General features: G+C 37.2%; 1 protein-coding gene across 1 annotated transcript in view; it reads right to left on the bottom strand.

Moving 5' to 3' along the window:
* Positions 1-16,227, bottom strand: part of LOC150103868 (glutamine synthetase 2, cytoplasmic-like) — a 98,810-nt gene that overhangs the window by 22,742 nt on the left and 59,841 nt on the right. Inside the window, exons 4-5 of the mRNA XM_090396576.1 lie at positions 15,142-15,269; positions 1,536-1,735 (exon numbers count right to left, since the gene is read on the bottom strand). Coding sequence (XP_090252702.1) covers positions 1,536-1,735; positions 15,142-15,269 — 328 coding nt within the window. The remainder of the gene's footprint in view (positions 1-1,535; positions 1,736-15,141; positions 15,270-16,227) is intronic.

The raw sequence follows: 16,227 nt of genomic DNA, 5'->3' as shown, positions 1-16,227 counted from the left end.
ATGTACAAAATACTCAGCTAGCTCCATTTCTTTGCCATTCAGGCTTCTTATGTTGATAGTACCAATCTTCAACTCTTGTAATGTTGAGTTGGGGTATGTTTCAGGATTTGTTCCAGTAGCTGACTTTTCGCTGTTCATAGCGAAAACAACAGGGGCCTTGTTTAACTGGGTGACACTCCAGCCAGCATGAAATTTTATCATGTTGTATACCATCATTTTATTTGTAGTTTAAGCCAATAAGAATACAATTTGGTCGGCTAAATCCCAAATTACCAGCCCATCCTCGTTTGTACAGTATCCAGGTAGATACCTAACAGGGTGCACCACGAAAAGATGAGGACTGGACATTAGGTCAGAAGTCCTGGTCTGTTCTTCTCCGCATTCCTTTAAAGGCTATGTGGAGGTCTCCTTTCAGTTATACAGCTTTGACCTTTAAGCACCCCCATGAAAAATCTCTTCAACATTAAATATGATAAAAACCTCATTACCAAGTTATCAACTTGGCTCTGTTCCTGAAGAAATTCAAGGGAATTAGCACTGTCTCTGACTTGGTTCTTCAACTTGAATCTCAATACAAGTTTCTAATGAATAGAAGGAAGACAAAATAATTTCATTATACAAGAATGGAGTTAGGATCAACCAGTTATAGACCAATCAGTATCTCAAGACTGATCATTACAGTATTGGAGAGGCTAATTAGGAGTGGTAGATAGCACCTTGATCCTGTATAGAGGACAGCATGACTTTGCTAAAGGTAAGTCTTGGTTTGGCAAATTTGCTCACAAATTGCTAAAGTTAATAGTTGATAAATTATTGTTCACATTCATATAAATTAATTATAAAATTCACAAATTTATAATATAGTGTATGAAGAGTTGGATAAAGGGAATGGACACAATAATTATTTTGCCAAGGCATTTGACAAGATTCCATGCTAGATGTTGTTATACAAATTCAGGAGAATGAGTTTACAAAATAGGCTTGTGACATAAATAGGAGAGTGATTAAATGAGATGCATCAGAGAGTAGTGTAAGAGGGTATTGATGCTGCTCATTCAGTCACTTGTACATTAATAATACTGGAGTTAGTCTGGATAAGTAATACATAATAATTGTGAATAATGCAGTGTTAGGAAGGAAGGGACATTTCTGGATACAGAAGCCGTGTAGGCTGATCTGAAGGAACTGGTTTTATAGACAACAGTAATGAATACTAGTTCAGTGTTGCTAAGTGCAAGATTATGCTTCATCCCTCAACACACACACAAATCAGTTAGAAGGATACACATGCAGTTAACAGACATAATGCACCCACATAACAATAAAATTAACATAATACATTTCATAACAATAAAAATAATAAATTATAATTATTCCATGATAAATTGAACTTATTAAATATACTTAAATTATTATAAAAATAACAAATATTTAATAGTGGAGTGCAGGGCATTATATTTAAAATATTATCTTTGAATCAGTAACATTCAAAGAAGAATTAAATTGAAAATATTTTCTTTGTGAATACAACTCACGTTATGCCATCAGTATCTCGCATAGCTTTCGTACTGAAATTACAATGACAGCCAGTACCATTCCATTCGCCAGGGACAGGTTTAGGATCCAGTGATACTATAACTCCATAATCTTCTGCCACTCGATGAAGAATAAATCTAGCCATCCACATATCATCTCCAATACTCACACCTTCACAGATACCAATCTGGTACTCCCACTGAAAGATCCATAAAGTACCCCAAAATTTCAAAAGAGTAAATGATAACTTTTTTTATTGCATACAATTTTTATTATTATTGTTCCATTATTATTATTATGTGACATGACTCATCATGGAAGGCCAATGTACACCACACAACACTATACCCTAAATGAATCACTATCTGTGGTAGATGTATGTTCTCTAGCCAGAGAACATATGCTTTTTTAGGAGGAAAAGCTTGAGCTTCCAAGAAGAAAAATCCCTACTTCTTCTTTCACTCTGCCTTATCCCATGTTAAACAGGGTTGGTGCACCAATCTTTAACCTTCCTCTTCCAAGTTCTCCAGTCCAGAGCATCCTTCGGACTCCATCCTTTCTCCCTAAGATCCTCTGTCATCTTATCCCTCCACCTGAGCTTGGGCCTGCCTCTTTTCCTCCTTCCCTCCAACTCCATATACTCCACTCGTTTACCAACATACTCCTCACCCTTCCTCTCAACATGTCCAAACCACCTCAGCCTACTTTCTTGTATCTTCTTGCCAATTGGTCCCACCTTAACTGTCCCTCTGATGTAGTCATTCCTTATCCTGTCCTTCTTTGTCACGCCACTCATCCATCTCAACATCCGCATCTCCGCTACCTCCATCTTCCTCTCCTGTGCCTTGGTTATAGGCCACGTCTCCGCACCATGGAGCATCACCAGCCTCACCACCATCTTATAGAGCTTTCCTTTCCTCTTACAACTCACTCTCTTGTCGCACAGGACCCCGCTCATCTTCCTCCAATTCATCCAACCACATGTTATTCGGTGCTGTATTTCCTCATCCAGGTCACCATTCCTCTCGACAACCGAGCCAAGGTACTTGAATTTCTTCCCTGAAATTAGCCTTTCACCCTGGAGTCGTATGACGATATCCTCGTCACTCCCCATTGACATATATTCAGTCTTCACCTGGTTAATTCTCATGCCGCTCTCCTCCAATGCCTTTCTCCACTCTCTAGGGTATTTTCAAGCTTCTCTCGGGATGATTCGCATAGAACAATGTCATCGGCAAACAGCATGCTCCATGGTGCCTCCTTCTTGACATCCTCCACTAGTACATCCATGACCAGGTCAAAGAGGTAGGGGCTCAGAGCTGACCCTTGGTGTAGCCCTACGACAATAGGGAACCATTCTGTCATGCCGACACTAGACCTGACCTGAGTTTCTGTTCCCTCATACATCTCCTTCAGCAACCTCACATACTTCTCCGACACCCCCCTTCTTCCTCATACACCTCCATACCTCCTGCCTGGCTACTCTGTCGTATGCCTTTTCCAGGTCTATAAACACCATGTGCAGATCCACTTGCATCTCTCTATATTTCTCCATCAATCGCCTTAGCGCAAATATTGCATCTGTTGTCCCTCTTCCTGGCATAAATCCAAACTGCTCCTCACCAATTTTCGTTTCCTGCCATAACCTTGCTTCAATTACTCTTTCCCATATTTTTAATGTGTGTGACATCAGCTTGATTCCTCTATAGTTGCCACAGTCTTGAACATCTCCTCTTCCTTTGTAGATTGGGACGAGAATACTTCCTCCATTCCTCTGGTATCTTTTCCTGTTGGGCTATTTTACACATCCGATCCCATAACATATCCACGCCCTCACTGCCCAAACTTTTCCACACTTCCCCAGGTATCTGGTTCTCCTTCTTCATTTTTCTCAGTACCCAAACCACTTCCTCTCTACTTATGTCTTGCACCGGTCTCTCATTTACCTCTCCATCCTCACACCTCTCTCTTGGATTCTCCTCATTTAGTAGTTTTCGGAAATATTCTTTCCATCTTCCTCTGATTTTGTCCTCGTCTTATAATACTACTCCTAAGGCATCCTTTATCTGCTTGACTGATGTTATGTCTTTCGAGGCCTTATCTCTGGCTTTCGCTATTCTCAACAACTGAGCTTCGCCACCGTTTCTCTCCAGTTCTTCATAAACCTCATCAACTGCCCTCGCTTTCGCCCTTGCCACAGCTCTCTTTGCATTTTTCTTTGCTAATCTATATGCCTAAGAAAAATCCCTACTATCCCCCATATAAGATGGCTAACTCACCTTCAACTGAAAGAATTCTCATTTTCATATTATGACAGGAATAGAAAACTTAGGTCTTTTCCAATTGATGGGTGCATATCTTATTGTTCTTTTCATCAACTGCACTAAGGAGGTGACAGTATACCTGTATATTATCACCATATATACTGTATATGCTCTCTTATCATCGTACACATACATTATGTATGTGCATGATATTTATTGCCCATATATAAATATATATAATTCAGATCTTTTTATATACAGTGAAACTTGGTTATACTGACCTAAGTTATAATGTTTGGTATTATGGATTTATTTCTCATTCCCCAAATTGCTTTTGCTATATTATTTCATAGTAACTTTGTTAAAACTAGTCTTGGTTGTGGATCAGAATATGAGGTACATTTATAAGGACTTTTCAAATGGAGATTGATTAAAATTCTCTTTGCTCGCTAGCCAAATAATGGCTTGGAATCCTAGTGTAATGAACAGCAGGTGGGATGGCTTAAAGAGCTTGAAAATAAGTCCAGTTTGTTTTCAACTCTAGAGCAGGTTTTCCCAGATGATCTTTAACCCATGATACTAATGTGCTATAGATTTTCAACCTCTTCATTGGTGAGATACACATAAAACGAAAAGTACTGAGACCAAAATTGGAGGATTTTCTTCCAGAAACTTGGTTTTTTCCTCTTTGCTTGGTTTGGTTGGAAATGCAGATTACACAACTAAAGCTATGAGGCCAATGTATTTATCTGATAATTTTGTTTTTTGCAAGATGAAAATTTCAAGTTTCTATGAAATAAAACCCTGGCAGTTCTTTATGAGACTTGCTAACTTGCATTCATCTGAATCTTGTGTTTGCAAGATTGATGAACCAGTCACTGAACACAAACAGTATACAAATGACAGTCAATTATGACTGTCATTTGTATATTGTTTGTGTTCAGTGACTTGCATTAATATTTTAGATGTGGATTGAAGGTATTTCAATATTTCAACCCTATTAGGTTAAACATTGAAAAATTAATCCTAAAAAAAAAAAAACACAAGTATAAGCATTAAATAACTTTCAGTAAACTGCTGTTTAATTGAAATAAAACTGATTAATTTCTCAACATTTGAATCCTTATATCAAAATCATCCTCAGGATGCTAATATATATATATATATATACATACATATACTTTTACACCAATAAACAGTACAACAAATGACAGCATGCCAGTAGAAGTCAACCTTATAAATCATTTCAACAGGCCTGAGATATTATTATTATTATTATTATTACGTGACACCTCTAAGGAGTCCAAAGACTCACCGAGGGAGGCACCCACTCCACAGCTCCATCACTCAATCCACCAACTACAGCGAACCGCAACTACCATCATCATCTATACCAATGCCATTTACTGGCCACCACCACTAATATTTTCACAGACAATCACAAATATCCATGCTCACAGTGGGATTCGAACCCACAGCCTTTTGGCTGGAGAATGGATATGCTAACCACTCAGCCAACTAGTCCATCTGTGCAATGAACTGGAGCATCAGGTGAGGTCAAGGGTTATCCACTGCACAGCAGTCCAGGATCTTATTACATGTTTACAGTAAGAATGGTCAAAAATTCCCATTGATCACTATTGCAAGCTTGTGGAAGTATGTCCTGTAGGATTGCTGGATTGCAGTCATTGCAGTAAAAGGAGGTCCTACATCTTATGTGGGCACCATGGCTGTTTGTTCCTCACACTATGGTTCCATTGACTTCTTTCCAAGCAGACTATATACTGAAGTACACTTTTCAAATCTCCTAAAAATGCTCTCCATACATTCTAAAAATATTTAGTCTTTTGGACACAATAGCATTAAGTCTACACTATTAACTATCATGAATTTCCTGTTTGTGGCAGTAAATGAAGAATTCTGATTATGCAGACAAGTTTCAGATTTAGTTCCAAAACTCACTATCCATAAAGTAATGAAGTGCAGCAATGAATGACTTAGCTAAATCTAATTTTATATAATTAAGTAATAAAAAACAACTCACAATTGTGTTTTATTAGTTATTCACTACAACTGTGATGGATAACTTTATGTTATCCATCTAAAAAGTATATATCAAATTTTTTATCTAATAATAAAATATAAAAAGGATATAATGGGAGAGAAAGACTCCACAGATATATATAAATTATGAGCAAAAAAATAATAAAACATAAAAATTGTTATTAAATGGTAAAGAAGAATTAATATACTGGATTAGTAAATGTAAGTATCTGGAGTGGATTTAATCTATAATCATGATGAAAGTTTATCATTTGGTTATAAATTAAATTAAAGATCCAAGAAATTATATTGTTGTTTAATCCTTTATCCAAGTGTAGCAGATAAAGTTCATGCATGAAGTAACTATATACAAGTAGCATAGTCGTGAAGATACTTCATCTGTGTACTTTGTTTGCTTACACTCAGATAAAGAATTAAACAAGAATATAATTGGCATCTTTAATTTAATCTAGAATTTTTTCCTCAGGGTCTGTTGAGTGAGATGTTTAAAGTTAATCATTCATATGATGAACCTGAGCATTATATATAAAATGTATGTGTTATTTTATGTGGAGAACTGTTCATCTGTCTGAACACATGAAAATGGAAACATTTATTGAGTCATGAGTAGTTTATATTAGGGAAATAGTGCCAGTGGTTTTGAGGCAGTATGGTGTGAGATAGAAGTGAATGGAATCAAATACTTGGTTGGATGTTGTATGGGTGGTGGTGATAATGAAATGTATAATCAAATTAGCCAAGCAAATAAGAAAAGGATGATCATTATGGGTGATTTTAATTATGCCAATATAGACTGGAATGATGAGATAGCAACTGGAAGTAAAGAAAATGAGTTTCTTGAGTTTTTTAGGGATAACTACCTCAAACAGTATGTAACAGAGGGCATGCAAGGATTGAGGGTCTTGGATTTGGTCATCTCATCAGAGGATGTAATTATAAATGAGGTGTCAAATCATCCACTAATTGGTGAGAGTGACCATGAGGTGATTACTTGGGTAGTTGCCAGCAGTGCAAGGACCTCTGTGAGAAAAGGGTATATGTGGAACTACAAGGGGGGTGATTATGAAGAGCTCAGGAGACAGCTTGCAGGTGTAGCATGGAATGAGGAGTTAGCTGGAAAAGAGATCAATGCAGCTTGGGGAATTTTCAAAAACTATCTGGTAGATGCAATGTCTAAATATATTCCAAGGGTGAGAAGATTAAATAAAGTAGGTGTGAGATGGATGAATAAAGAGATTAAGCATGCGATACAGAGAAAGAGGACATTGTGGAGGCAGCATAAGCGAAGTGGAAATAACCAATTCCATGAGGTCTACAAAGCCCAGGCAAAGAGGGTGACTTGGTTGGTGAGGGTAGCTAAAGAGAGGTATGAACAGCAGTTAGCAAATGAAGCTAAAAAGAATCCTAGGGAGTTCTTTCGATATGTAGCTAGCAAAAGAAAGAATGCTTATGAAAGGATGACATTGATTGAAGAAAATGGTATAAAGACAGCTGTTGCGGAATGTGTGGTGGAGATACTTAATGAGCAGTTCATACAGGTCTTTCAATCTTGTGAATGTGACTTCATGGAGAGATTGAGAGCAGTAGATGATGGGGAGGAGAGACTGACTGTAAGTGAGCAAGAGGTGTATCGGGAGTTGAGTAAACTAGATGTTAATAAGGCTGTGGGACTTGATAATATATCACCGCGTATTCTGAAGGAATGTGCCAGAGAGTTGACACCTGCCTTGACATATTTTTTTAATACGAGTCTTGCACTCAGTCAAATCCCTAAGGAGTGGAAGGAAGACAAGATTGTGCCACTTCATAAAGGAGGTGATCGAACTCAAGCATTAAACTATAGGCCTATCTGTGTGTCAAGTGTTGTGGTTAAGTTGTTGGAGAAGCTTGTGAGAACTAGGATCCAGAGTTGAATTGATAACAATGGTATCATCTTTGATGGACAGCATGGATTTGCTAAAGGGAGGTCATGTTTTAGTAATCTACTTACTTATTACAATAAAGTGACTGCTTCCTTGGACAGAGGAGAAGGATACACAGTGATATACTTGGATTTCACAAAGGCTTTTGATGAAGTACCTCATGATAAATTGATAGTCAAACTGGAGCGGATGGTGTTGGATATTAGATTGGTGCATTGGATTGGAGATTGGCTGTCTGAAAGGTATCATAGGGGAGTGATGTTGAGGAAAAGGAAAGTCACTAGCGGTGTGCCTCAGGGATCTGTTTTAGGGCCGTTACTGTTTAACTTGTATGTTAATGATATAGGTGAATATTTGGATGGAGATATTCAGTTGTTTGCAGATGATGCAAAGTTGGGATGAACCATGAAGACTAGTGAGGAAGTTGTGACCTTGCAGGAAGACTTGAATAAATTGAGTGATTGGACATGGAAATGGGGATGTGAGTTCAATGTTGCAAAATGTAAGGTTTTGAAATTTGGAAAACAAAGATGGGATACAGAATTTATGCTTGGTGGGGATACATTTTTGGAGGTGGAAGAAATAAGAGATATGGGGGTGATAGTGGTTAAGGATCTGAAATTTAGGGGACACATAGCCAAAATTGTGAAGACAACACAAAGGCTTCTGGGAATGATGCGGAGAACACTGATGTGTAGAAGTAGGGAGATTCTTGTTCTGTTGTATAAGGCTTTGATTAGGCCACACATGGACTATTGTGCCCAGATTTGGTCACCTGGTTTTCAGAAGGATGAAGAGATGTTGGAAAGGGTCCAAAGGTGTGACTAAGGTAGTTTCTGACCTCTGGAATGTCGAGTATGAGGAAAGATTGAGGAGATGCAATTTGCAGAGTCTGGTGGACAGGAGGAAGAGGGGAGATATGATAGAGACCTAGAAGTTAGTAAGGGGTTGTTATAGGATCAATGCTGGAGAAGTTCAGAAAATAGTGGGAGATTGGGGGAGAACCAGAGGTCATCTCTGGAAACTGTATAAAGAAGGTGTGAGTAGGGGAGTGAGAGTCAGGATTTTTCGTGCAGAGTTGTAAATGATTGGAATGCCTATCCTGAGAGTGTGGTGTCTGCAGGAAGTTTGAATGTGTTCAAAGCAGGGTATGATGAGCTGTGTGTGTGTGATAAAAGGACCCTGAGATGAGTCTTTTGACTCCATGGGGTCTTGGGTAATAATAATAATAATAATAATATCATTTGGTTTTGATTATTGGTAATTGGGATAAATAATAAAGATGTGCTTATTGGTATTGATCCTGAATGTGTGAAGACATATGAATATTAGGGTAGGTCATCTATGTCAGCAGACTAAATCCTGGAGACTTTTCAGGCTATCATTTGTGCTAAGTTAGGCATAATAATGCCTTCACAAGGTTTTTTTAATTTTTTTGCCAAACTAGAAATTGAGCCCGTGTAGTTCAGTGGAAGTAGCGCTTGCTTCCTCTGTGCTTGGTCATTCAAAAGACTTAGGTTCAAGTCTATTCACTAACTGGAGGAACTTTTTCTAAGCCTATTTTTGACCAGTTCCCCAGTTAGTCAATCTCTGGCAAAGGTAAGTGGGGTTTTTCTCCCGATAAATTTGGGTTTTTCGTCCCGTAAATTTAAGAAAATCGATCGTAGTACCCACATTATTTCAGACAGTAACATATCCTGTTAGGGTTAGGTACCAAGATATGGCAGCATTTGTTGCCAGCCTCTTCATTGGTGGCTGCCTATAATTAGTGATAGACTTGGCTGCCAGTGGAGATTGAACTGTTCACTCAGTCTCCAAAAGCTAGATAGAGTATAAAGGCCTCGCCTACACCCTATATGGGAATAAAAGGTGTCAGCTGATTTATTATTTATTTATTTTATAACTAGAAATTGGACGGTTAAGTAATTGTGTTTTTGTTCTTCTTCTTCTCTCTTCCATCATCTATGTTGATGATGATGAGGCCGAATGAACTCTTTCCACTTCTGTCTGTCCCGGGAGAGTCCGAACAATTCTGTCCAGTTTGGTTTCGCTTGTTGTGATTTGGTTTTCAGGTCCTCTTTTATTTTGTCTATCCATCTAATTCTGGGCTGTGCTTTGGATCTTTTACCTTCCATCGTTGTATTCAGGGCTTTAGATGGTTGTCTTTCTGTTCACATTCTGGTCACATGGCCAAACCATTGCAGTCTTCTTTCTTGGATTTTGCCTATTATTGTTATTTCTTGTTTTAGTCGTTTCCTTATGTCTTCGTTTCTTAGTCGATCCAGCAGAAATACTCCAAGTAATCTTCTTAGCCAACCCATTTCAGTAACTAATAATTTTTTCTCTTCAGCCTTTTTGAGATTCCAGCATTCACTTCCATAGAGGAGTATTGGGAGGACCATTGTTTCATAGATTCTTACTTTTGTTATTTGTTTGATGTCTCTTGACTTCCATATTTTATTAAGTCATCCAAAAGTTTGGAATGCTTGACTGATTCGTTTGTTTATATCTTTTATAATTTCACCATTGTACTCAATAACTCCTCCAAGGTAGATGAAGTTTTCTACCTGCTCTAGCTTCTTACTATCAATTTCAATTTTCAGATTGGTGCTTCTTTTTCCTATGTGCATAATATTTGTTTTGTCTATATTTATGTTTAATCCAGATTTTATACACTCCTCCTTTATTTTATCAGAAATTCACTGCAGATCTTCTTCTGTGCTTGCAAGTAATGCAATGTCGTCTGCTAATTTTAAATTTGTCACATTTTTCCCATATATTTTTAATTCCAGAGTCTTCATTGTTTAATTGGTTGCTTCTTCCAGTGTAAGATTGAACAGGTCTGGTGACAGATTGCATCCCTGTTTTACTCTGCTCTCTGTGTGGAACAGTTGGTTAAGGTGTCCTCCATTCGTACTGCACTTTATGATTTCTCATACAGTTTCTTTATTATTCTTATGGTTTTGTTGGGAATTCCAAATTCTTCCATAGTTCTCTTCTACAGATTGAATCAAATGCCTGATGAAAGTCTATGAAATTTATGTAGCAACTTTGTTGTACTCTAGTGTCTTTTCTATTAGCTATCTTAAGGTGAATAGTTGATCAATTGTGTTTCGCCCTGGTCTGAAACCGGCTTGTTCTTCTCCTAGTGCCAGTTCTATATACGGCTTAATTTGTTTTTGGAGTACTTGCATAAAAACCTTACTTGGAATACTGAGGAGGCTAATGCCTCTGTAATTATTGCATTCTGTTTTATCTCCTTTTTTGTATATAGGAGTTATGACTGCTTCGTTTTTGTAGATTCTTTCAAATAATGTTTCTAATGGTTCCAAAAGTTGTTCCTTTCCTGCTTTTAAGAATTCTGCATGTATTTGATCAATGCCAGGTGCTTTCCTAATTTTCAGTTTTCTATGCTGTGTGCTATTATTTCTTTTGCAAAGATATTTGTTTCCTCTTGTATTTCAGTGGCTGGAATCGTAATATCCTGGGAGCTGTTTTTATTATAAAAATCTTTGAAGTATTCCTCCCATCTGGCCATTCTTTTTATGTTACTTTCAATTAGTTGTCCCTCTTTGTTTTTGATCATTATAATTTTTGTTGTCCGTGTCTTACTAATTTGGTCTATTTGTTTATATAATCGATGAAGGTTATTTTCTTTTGATAGCTTTTCTGCCATTTTGCATTTTTCTTCTAACCAGTTATTCTTGTCTCTTTTAACTAGTTTTCTAATTTCTCTGGTTAATCTATTATATTCATTTCTGTTATAGTTCTGTTTTAGTTTTATGCTTTTCCTTTGATCGCTTAACCGTTTTACTTCATTCGAGATCCAATCCTTTTTACTTCCTCTTTCTGTGTAAACTACTGTTTTTTCTGCCGAATTTAATATTATTTCCTTTAATTTGCACCAATGTTCTTTGATGTTTATATTCTGTTTTGGTAGTTCCTTCAGGTCTTTATCTAGTTCTAGTTGATATTTTCTTAGAATATTGTTGTCTTATAGTTTTTGTTCAGGCAATAAAAAATTGCTCTGTTTTGAATGTGTTGGTCAGAAAGATTACTTTCCTTTACGTCATATAATTTATGTCTACTATGTTCTTTTTCATATAGGTATATCTTCTTTTATGTATGACATTTTGCATCTGCATAGTATTTTTGTAAACACCTGAGTGGACAAGATAAGGAGTAGTCCTGTAAAGGACTAAATAAACGTCTGGGGAAGGGCTGAAAGTAGTTTTAGTATATTTATGGAACACCAGAATATGATTTCGGTACAGGTATTTAGTGTAAGAAATATTTATATAATTTTTGCACTGGAATTGATTGTTTTATTGATTTTTTTTTTTAGTAAAAAAAAAAAAAAAAAAAAGAATCTTTCTGTTCCTGTCTTAGCTTTCTGAAGCAAAGACAGGAACAGAAAACTACACTTCCCCAATACAGTTTCATTTTATTATTATTTTTTTAATATAATAGCAAATATTATAAAACTTGTCTTTCTGTATCCTTAGTGTCGTTATTATTATTATTATGATTAAGGCCTTGATGAAGTCACAAGACTCATTCAGGAGACCAACTCTAGAGAACACAGTCTATCATACCAACCCTTGAACCCATCGACCATTCATACTCTCACCACTTTATCAGGCAATGCATTTCATGGTTCAACCACCCTCCTTACCATCTTGCTCACAACTTCCAGGGATGGTCCCTTGTCCTTGCTCCTTATCTCTATTCCACCAAACAAAAGAATTCTCTAGTGTCAACCCCTATAACTACCTCTCAACAGTTTAAACTTTTGAATCATATCACATTTCCTTCTGTCTACCAAAACTCAGCAGTCCACATTCCCTCAGCCAATCCTCATAACTAACATTGTACAGACCTGATATCATCTTTGTTATTCGCTCTGCACTATTTCCATGGTTAATTTATCCCCTTCAAATCCTATGGTCCAAATTTAAGCACAATAGTGCTTAAATTTGGTATGGACTGATCAGGGCTTTATACAATGGAATGAAAACTGTTTTGTCTCTGCTGGTCAGCATCCTTCTGAATATTGCAGCAGTCCACTGGGTCACCTTCATAACCTTTGCTTTGTTCGATTAATTTCAGGTTTCTATTAATCATCACCGCCAGATCCTTTGCCACCACTTCCTCCAACAGAATATGCAGCTTTCCATTAATGTATCCCAAACTTCAAGACTATATTTGGCTGAATTAAACTGACATCCTCATTAATTTGCCAACTGTCCATTTTATTCAAATCCTCTTGAGGGGTGGGGGGGTACCACATCTGCACTATTACTGATAACCCTTTGCTGCATCACATCATCTGGAAACAAATCCCCCTGCATTCCATTGACATAAAGGTTAAAAAAAATACAGATTCCAGTACTGAGCTCAGTGGGACTCCACTTGTAACCTACTTCCTGCTTCCTTGATACTGCATGGTTGCCATCAACCATGTCTCAGAGATACCAATAATCTTTGGACAGGCTAAATACTATCACCGCCAATTCATGAATCAAGGCATTGCCACTGTTTCTTTACCTATCATTATCCCCTCTAGATTCCACTGGATGCAGCATTACATAATGCCCCCCCCCTTTCTTCCAAGTGACCATTCCCACAAGAGGGCCCCCCCTGCTACTACTATCCACCTTGATAATTCTATTTTCCCTGTTTTGACATACTGACTTGTTCAGAGAAGAACATTCTCTCCAGATGCCTATAAGAGATGTCTCATTCAAATGCAAGCCATTTCTTGCATATAGTTCCTTTCCGTTCTGAAATTTCCTGCAAGCATCCATGTAATCCAAGCCTCTGTTTTAATCACATTCTGGCTATTATGCTATTCATTATTGATGGTCTTCTCCACAGCTCTGCATTATCATACCTGTGCAACACACCATCTCTCAGTTTGAAATCATCTCATCCACCTTTTTCCCTTGCTTAATTGCCATATTCACACTATATCTCATTCCTGCTGGTAAAGCAGGAATGATAGAATGCCAGAGGAGTGTTATCTTGTACACCATGGATCATTGAGTCTCCATATATCACACCGCTTACTACTCATTTTCTTCCTTGCTCACCTGCATCCCTGACTCTCTCCTCTAACACTTTTTCTTTCCTTGTTCCCCTGCTTACCTGCCATCCTATCATCTCTTCATCCCTGGTTCCTGCACTGTCTTGCCTTTCTCTCATTCCCACTCTTTCACTGGTTCTAGTTCCCTCCCCTTCTATCATTCTCATAACTCTCTCTTTCACTCCTACACTGATTCACTTCATATTCATTGTTTCTAGTCTCCTCATCTCTTCCTTCACACTTCTTGACTCGTTCCTGATACATTCCACTTCTTTCAGTGCATCTCTCTCTCTCTCTCTCTCTTTCTCTGCAAGCTGCCTATTCTTGCTTGACATTCATCCTCCCAATCAACATCATATTTGAAAACTTCACAATGTTTCAATCCTACTACTCTCCATACTTTTATATTTTCATTCACATTCCATTCATTTTCTCCACTTATGATCACGCTACTCGTCTCTCTAGGTCAGTATTCACCTGTTTCTGATGTAATGCTGCTGAGGTCTGTTATGCTAATTTCTAAATTGCAAAGTTCTTCCCATTTTCTACATTTCATGCAAACATGCACTCCCCAATCTCTCACTTGCCACATTTCTAACTGCCAGAATGCATGTATGCTGCAAGAACTACATGCATTCTGGCAGTTAGAAATGTCCAACATACCATAAAATCTCATAGTATGTTGGACAAAATGTAGTCCTTAAATGGGGCAGACTTCGTGATAAGCCATTGGCAAACTGAGTTGCATCTGCCGCCATTATTTAAACACTGCACAAAGAATACTACAAACTGTACTGAAATATTGCATTCAAGTAAAAATTCCCCACCTACAAACTATTCAAACTACACACTCTATCTAGCTTAGATCCCCTGTAATTTAAAGCAAAAACTGTAATAAACAATAATGAACATTTATCTTTTTTTTCCTGCTACCTCATAACACATCTGACTATAACCTTGCCCTCTGGTGGAATTCAAAGTGCCCACACATGCATCTTGTGCACTTGAGGCTAGTCCCTCACTTGTTTAGCCATTCTTAAAACTCTCTTTATTACTGTAAGCTTGTTAGCAAGAGTATATTGATTAAAGCAAATGAAAACAGCTCTTTTGTTCAAAGGGGTTGATAACCTCACATCTGTCAGTAGAATGGTGGTAGTAATGGTGTGACTTCTTGTGTATATGCCCCTCTACTTTATTATTCTCTTCCTATCAATAAAAATGTATATGTATTAGATACAACTTTAAGTATTAGGAAAAAAAAAACTCTCACCTGAGAAAGTAAAACTTCAGCATTACTACCTGCAATCTTGACTCCAGCATACAAGCAGCTCCGGTAATGGGCTTCAAGGATATCTCTACCATGTACTCTGTCAGTACCTACTGCACAGTAGTAGTGACCTGGTAGAATGAAAATTGGATAGAATGGAAATTATTAAACAAAATATGTGTTTAATCTATAATCTATATTACTGATATAATTATAGTTTTCACTATAGGTTGGTCGATTGGTAGAGCCTCTGCTACTAATGGCTTGCAAAAAGTTAAACAGGTTTGAGCGCAGTTAGTAGTTAGAAGAGGTACAATCGTTCGATGGTGTTGGCACATTCTCCCTCGATGAGTCTTTGGACTCCCTAGAGGTGTCACATAATAATAATAATAAAATAATAATAATTATATCAGTAATACAATCTTTGAGGTGTGAATGATTTTATCTGAATAACACTTTGTTGTTTAATGGAATAAAGTGGTTATCATAAACCTTAGCAGTCCAAGTCTTGCTATCCTTAATTTGAAATATCTGACCAGAAAGAAGGTAGTCAGTTGGTGCCACTCACTGCCTATCAAAATGCTATTCTTGACCATCATTTTGTAAGAAATCTAGTGTATGAGAAAACATTATAGTTGTCTCCATATTAGTTGAAATGTATTGCAAAATTAAATTAAGTAACTTTACCTAATTTTTCTGCCTGCATGTAAGCATTTCAGTGTGTATAGGAAGAAGAAGAAGTTGAAAGAACAAGTCTCTGACTCCGTGGAAGTCAGATGTTAATAACAACACACACACACACACACACACACACACATGTCAAGCTACTGTTGTTCTAGAATGATGAGAAGAGTAATGAAGATAAGATGTTAATTGAACAGTCCAGTTTTATATGTTTACATCTAATAATGCCACATCTAACAATAGCAAGTTGAAATGTTTCCCCAGTTGATATGGATCCGTTATTGGTATATTTAAAATACTGCTTTATAACATGTAATTCTGTAGCAGAATTACATGTTATAAAGCAGTATTTTTAAACTACTGTTTTGTTCCACTCTGCATTTCATAATACACATGATACTACTT

The sequence above is a fragment of the Typopeltis vanoorti genome, chromosome 8 (genome assembly GCF_054136105.1).
Source record: "Typopeltis vanoorti isolate ZY-2024b chromosome 8, IOZ_Tvanoo_1.0, whole genome shotgun sequence".
In the NCBI taxonomy this organism is placed as follows: domain Eukaryota; kingdom Metazoa; phylum Arthropoda; class Arachnida; order Uropygi; family Thelyphonidae; genus Typopeltis; species Typopeltis vanoorti.
The sequence above is the reverse complement of the archived record's forward strand: the minus strand, read 5'-3'. Positions and strand labels throughout refer to the sequence as shown.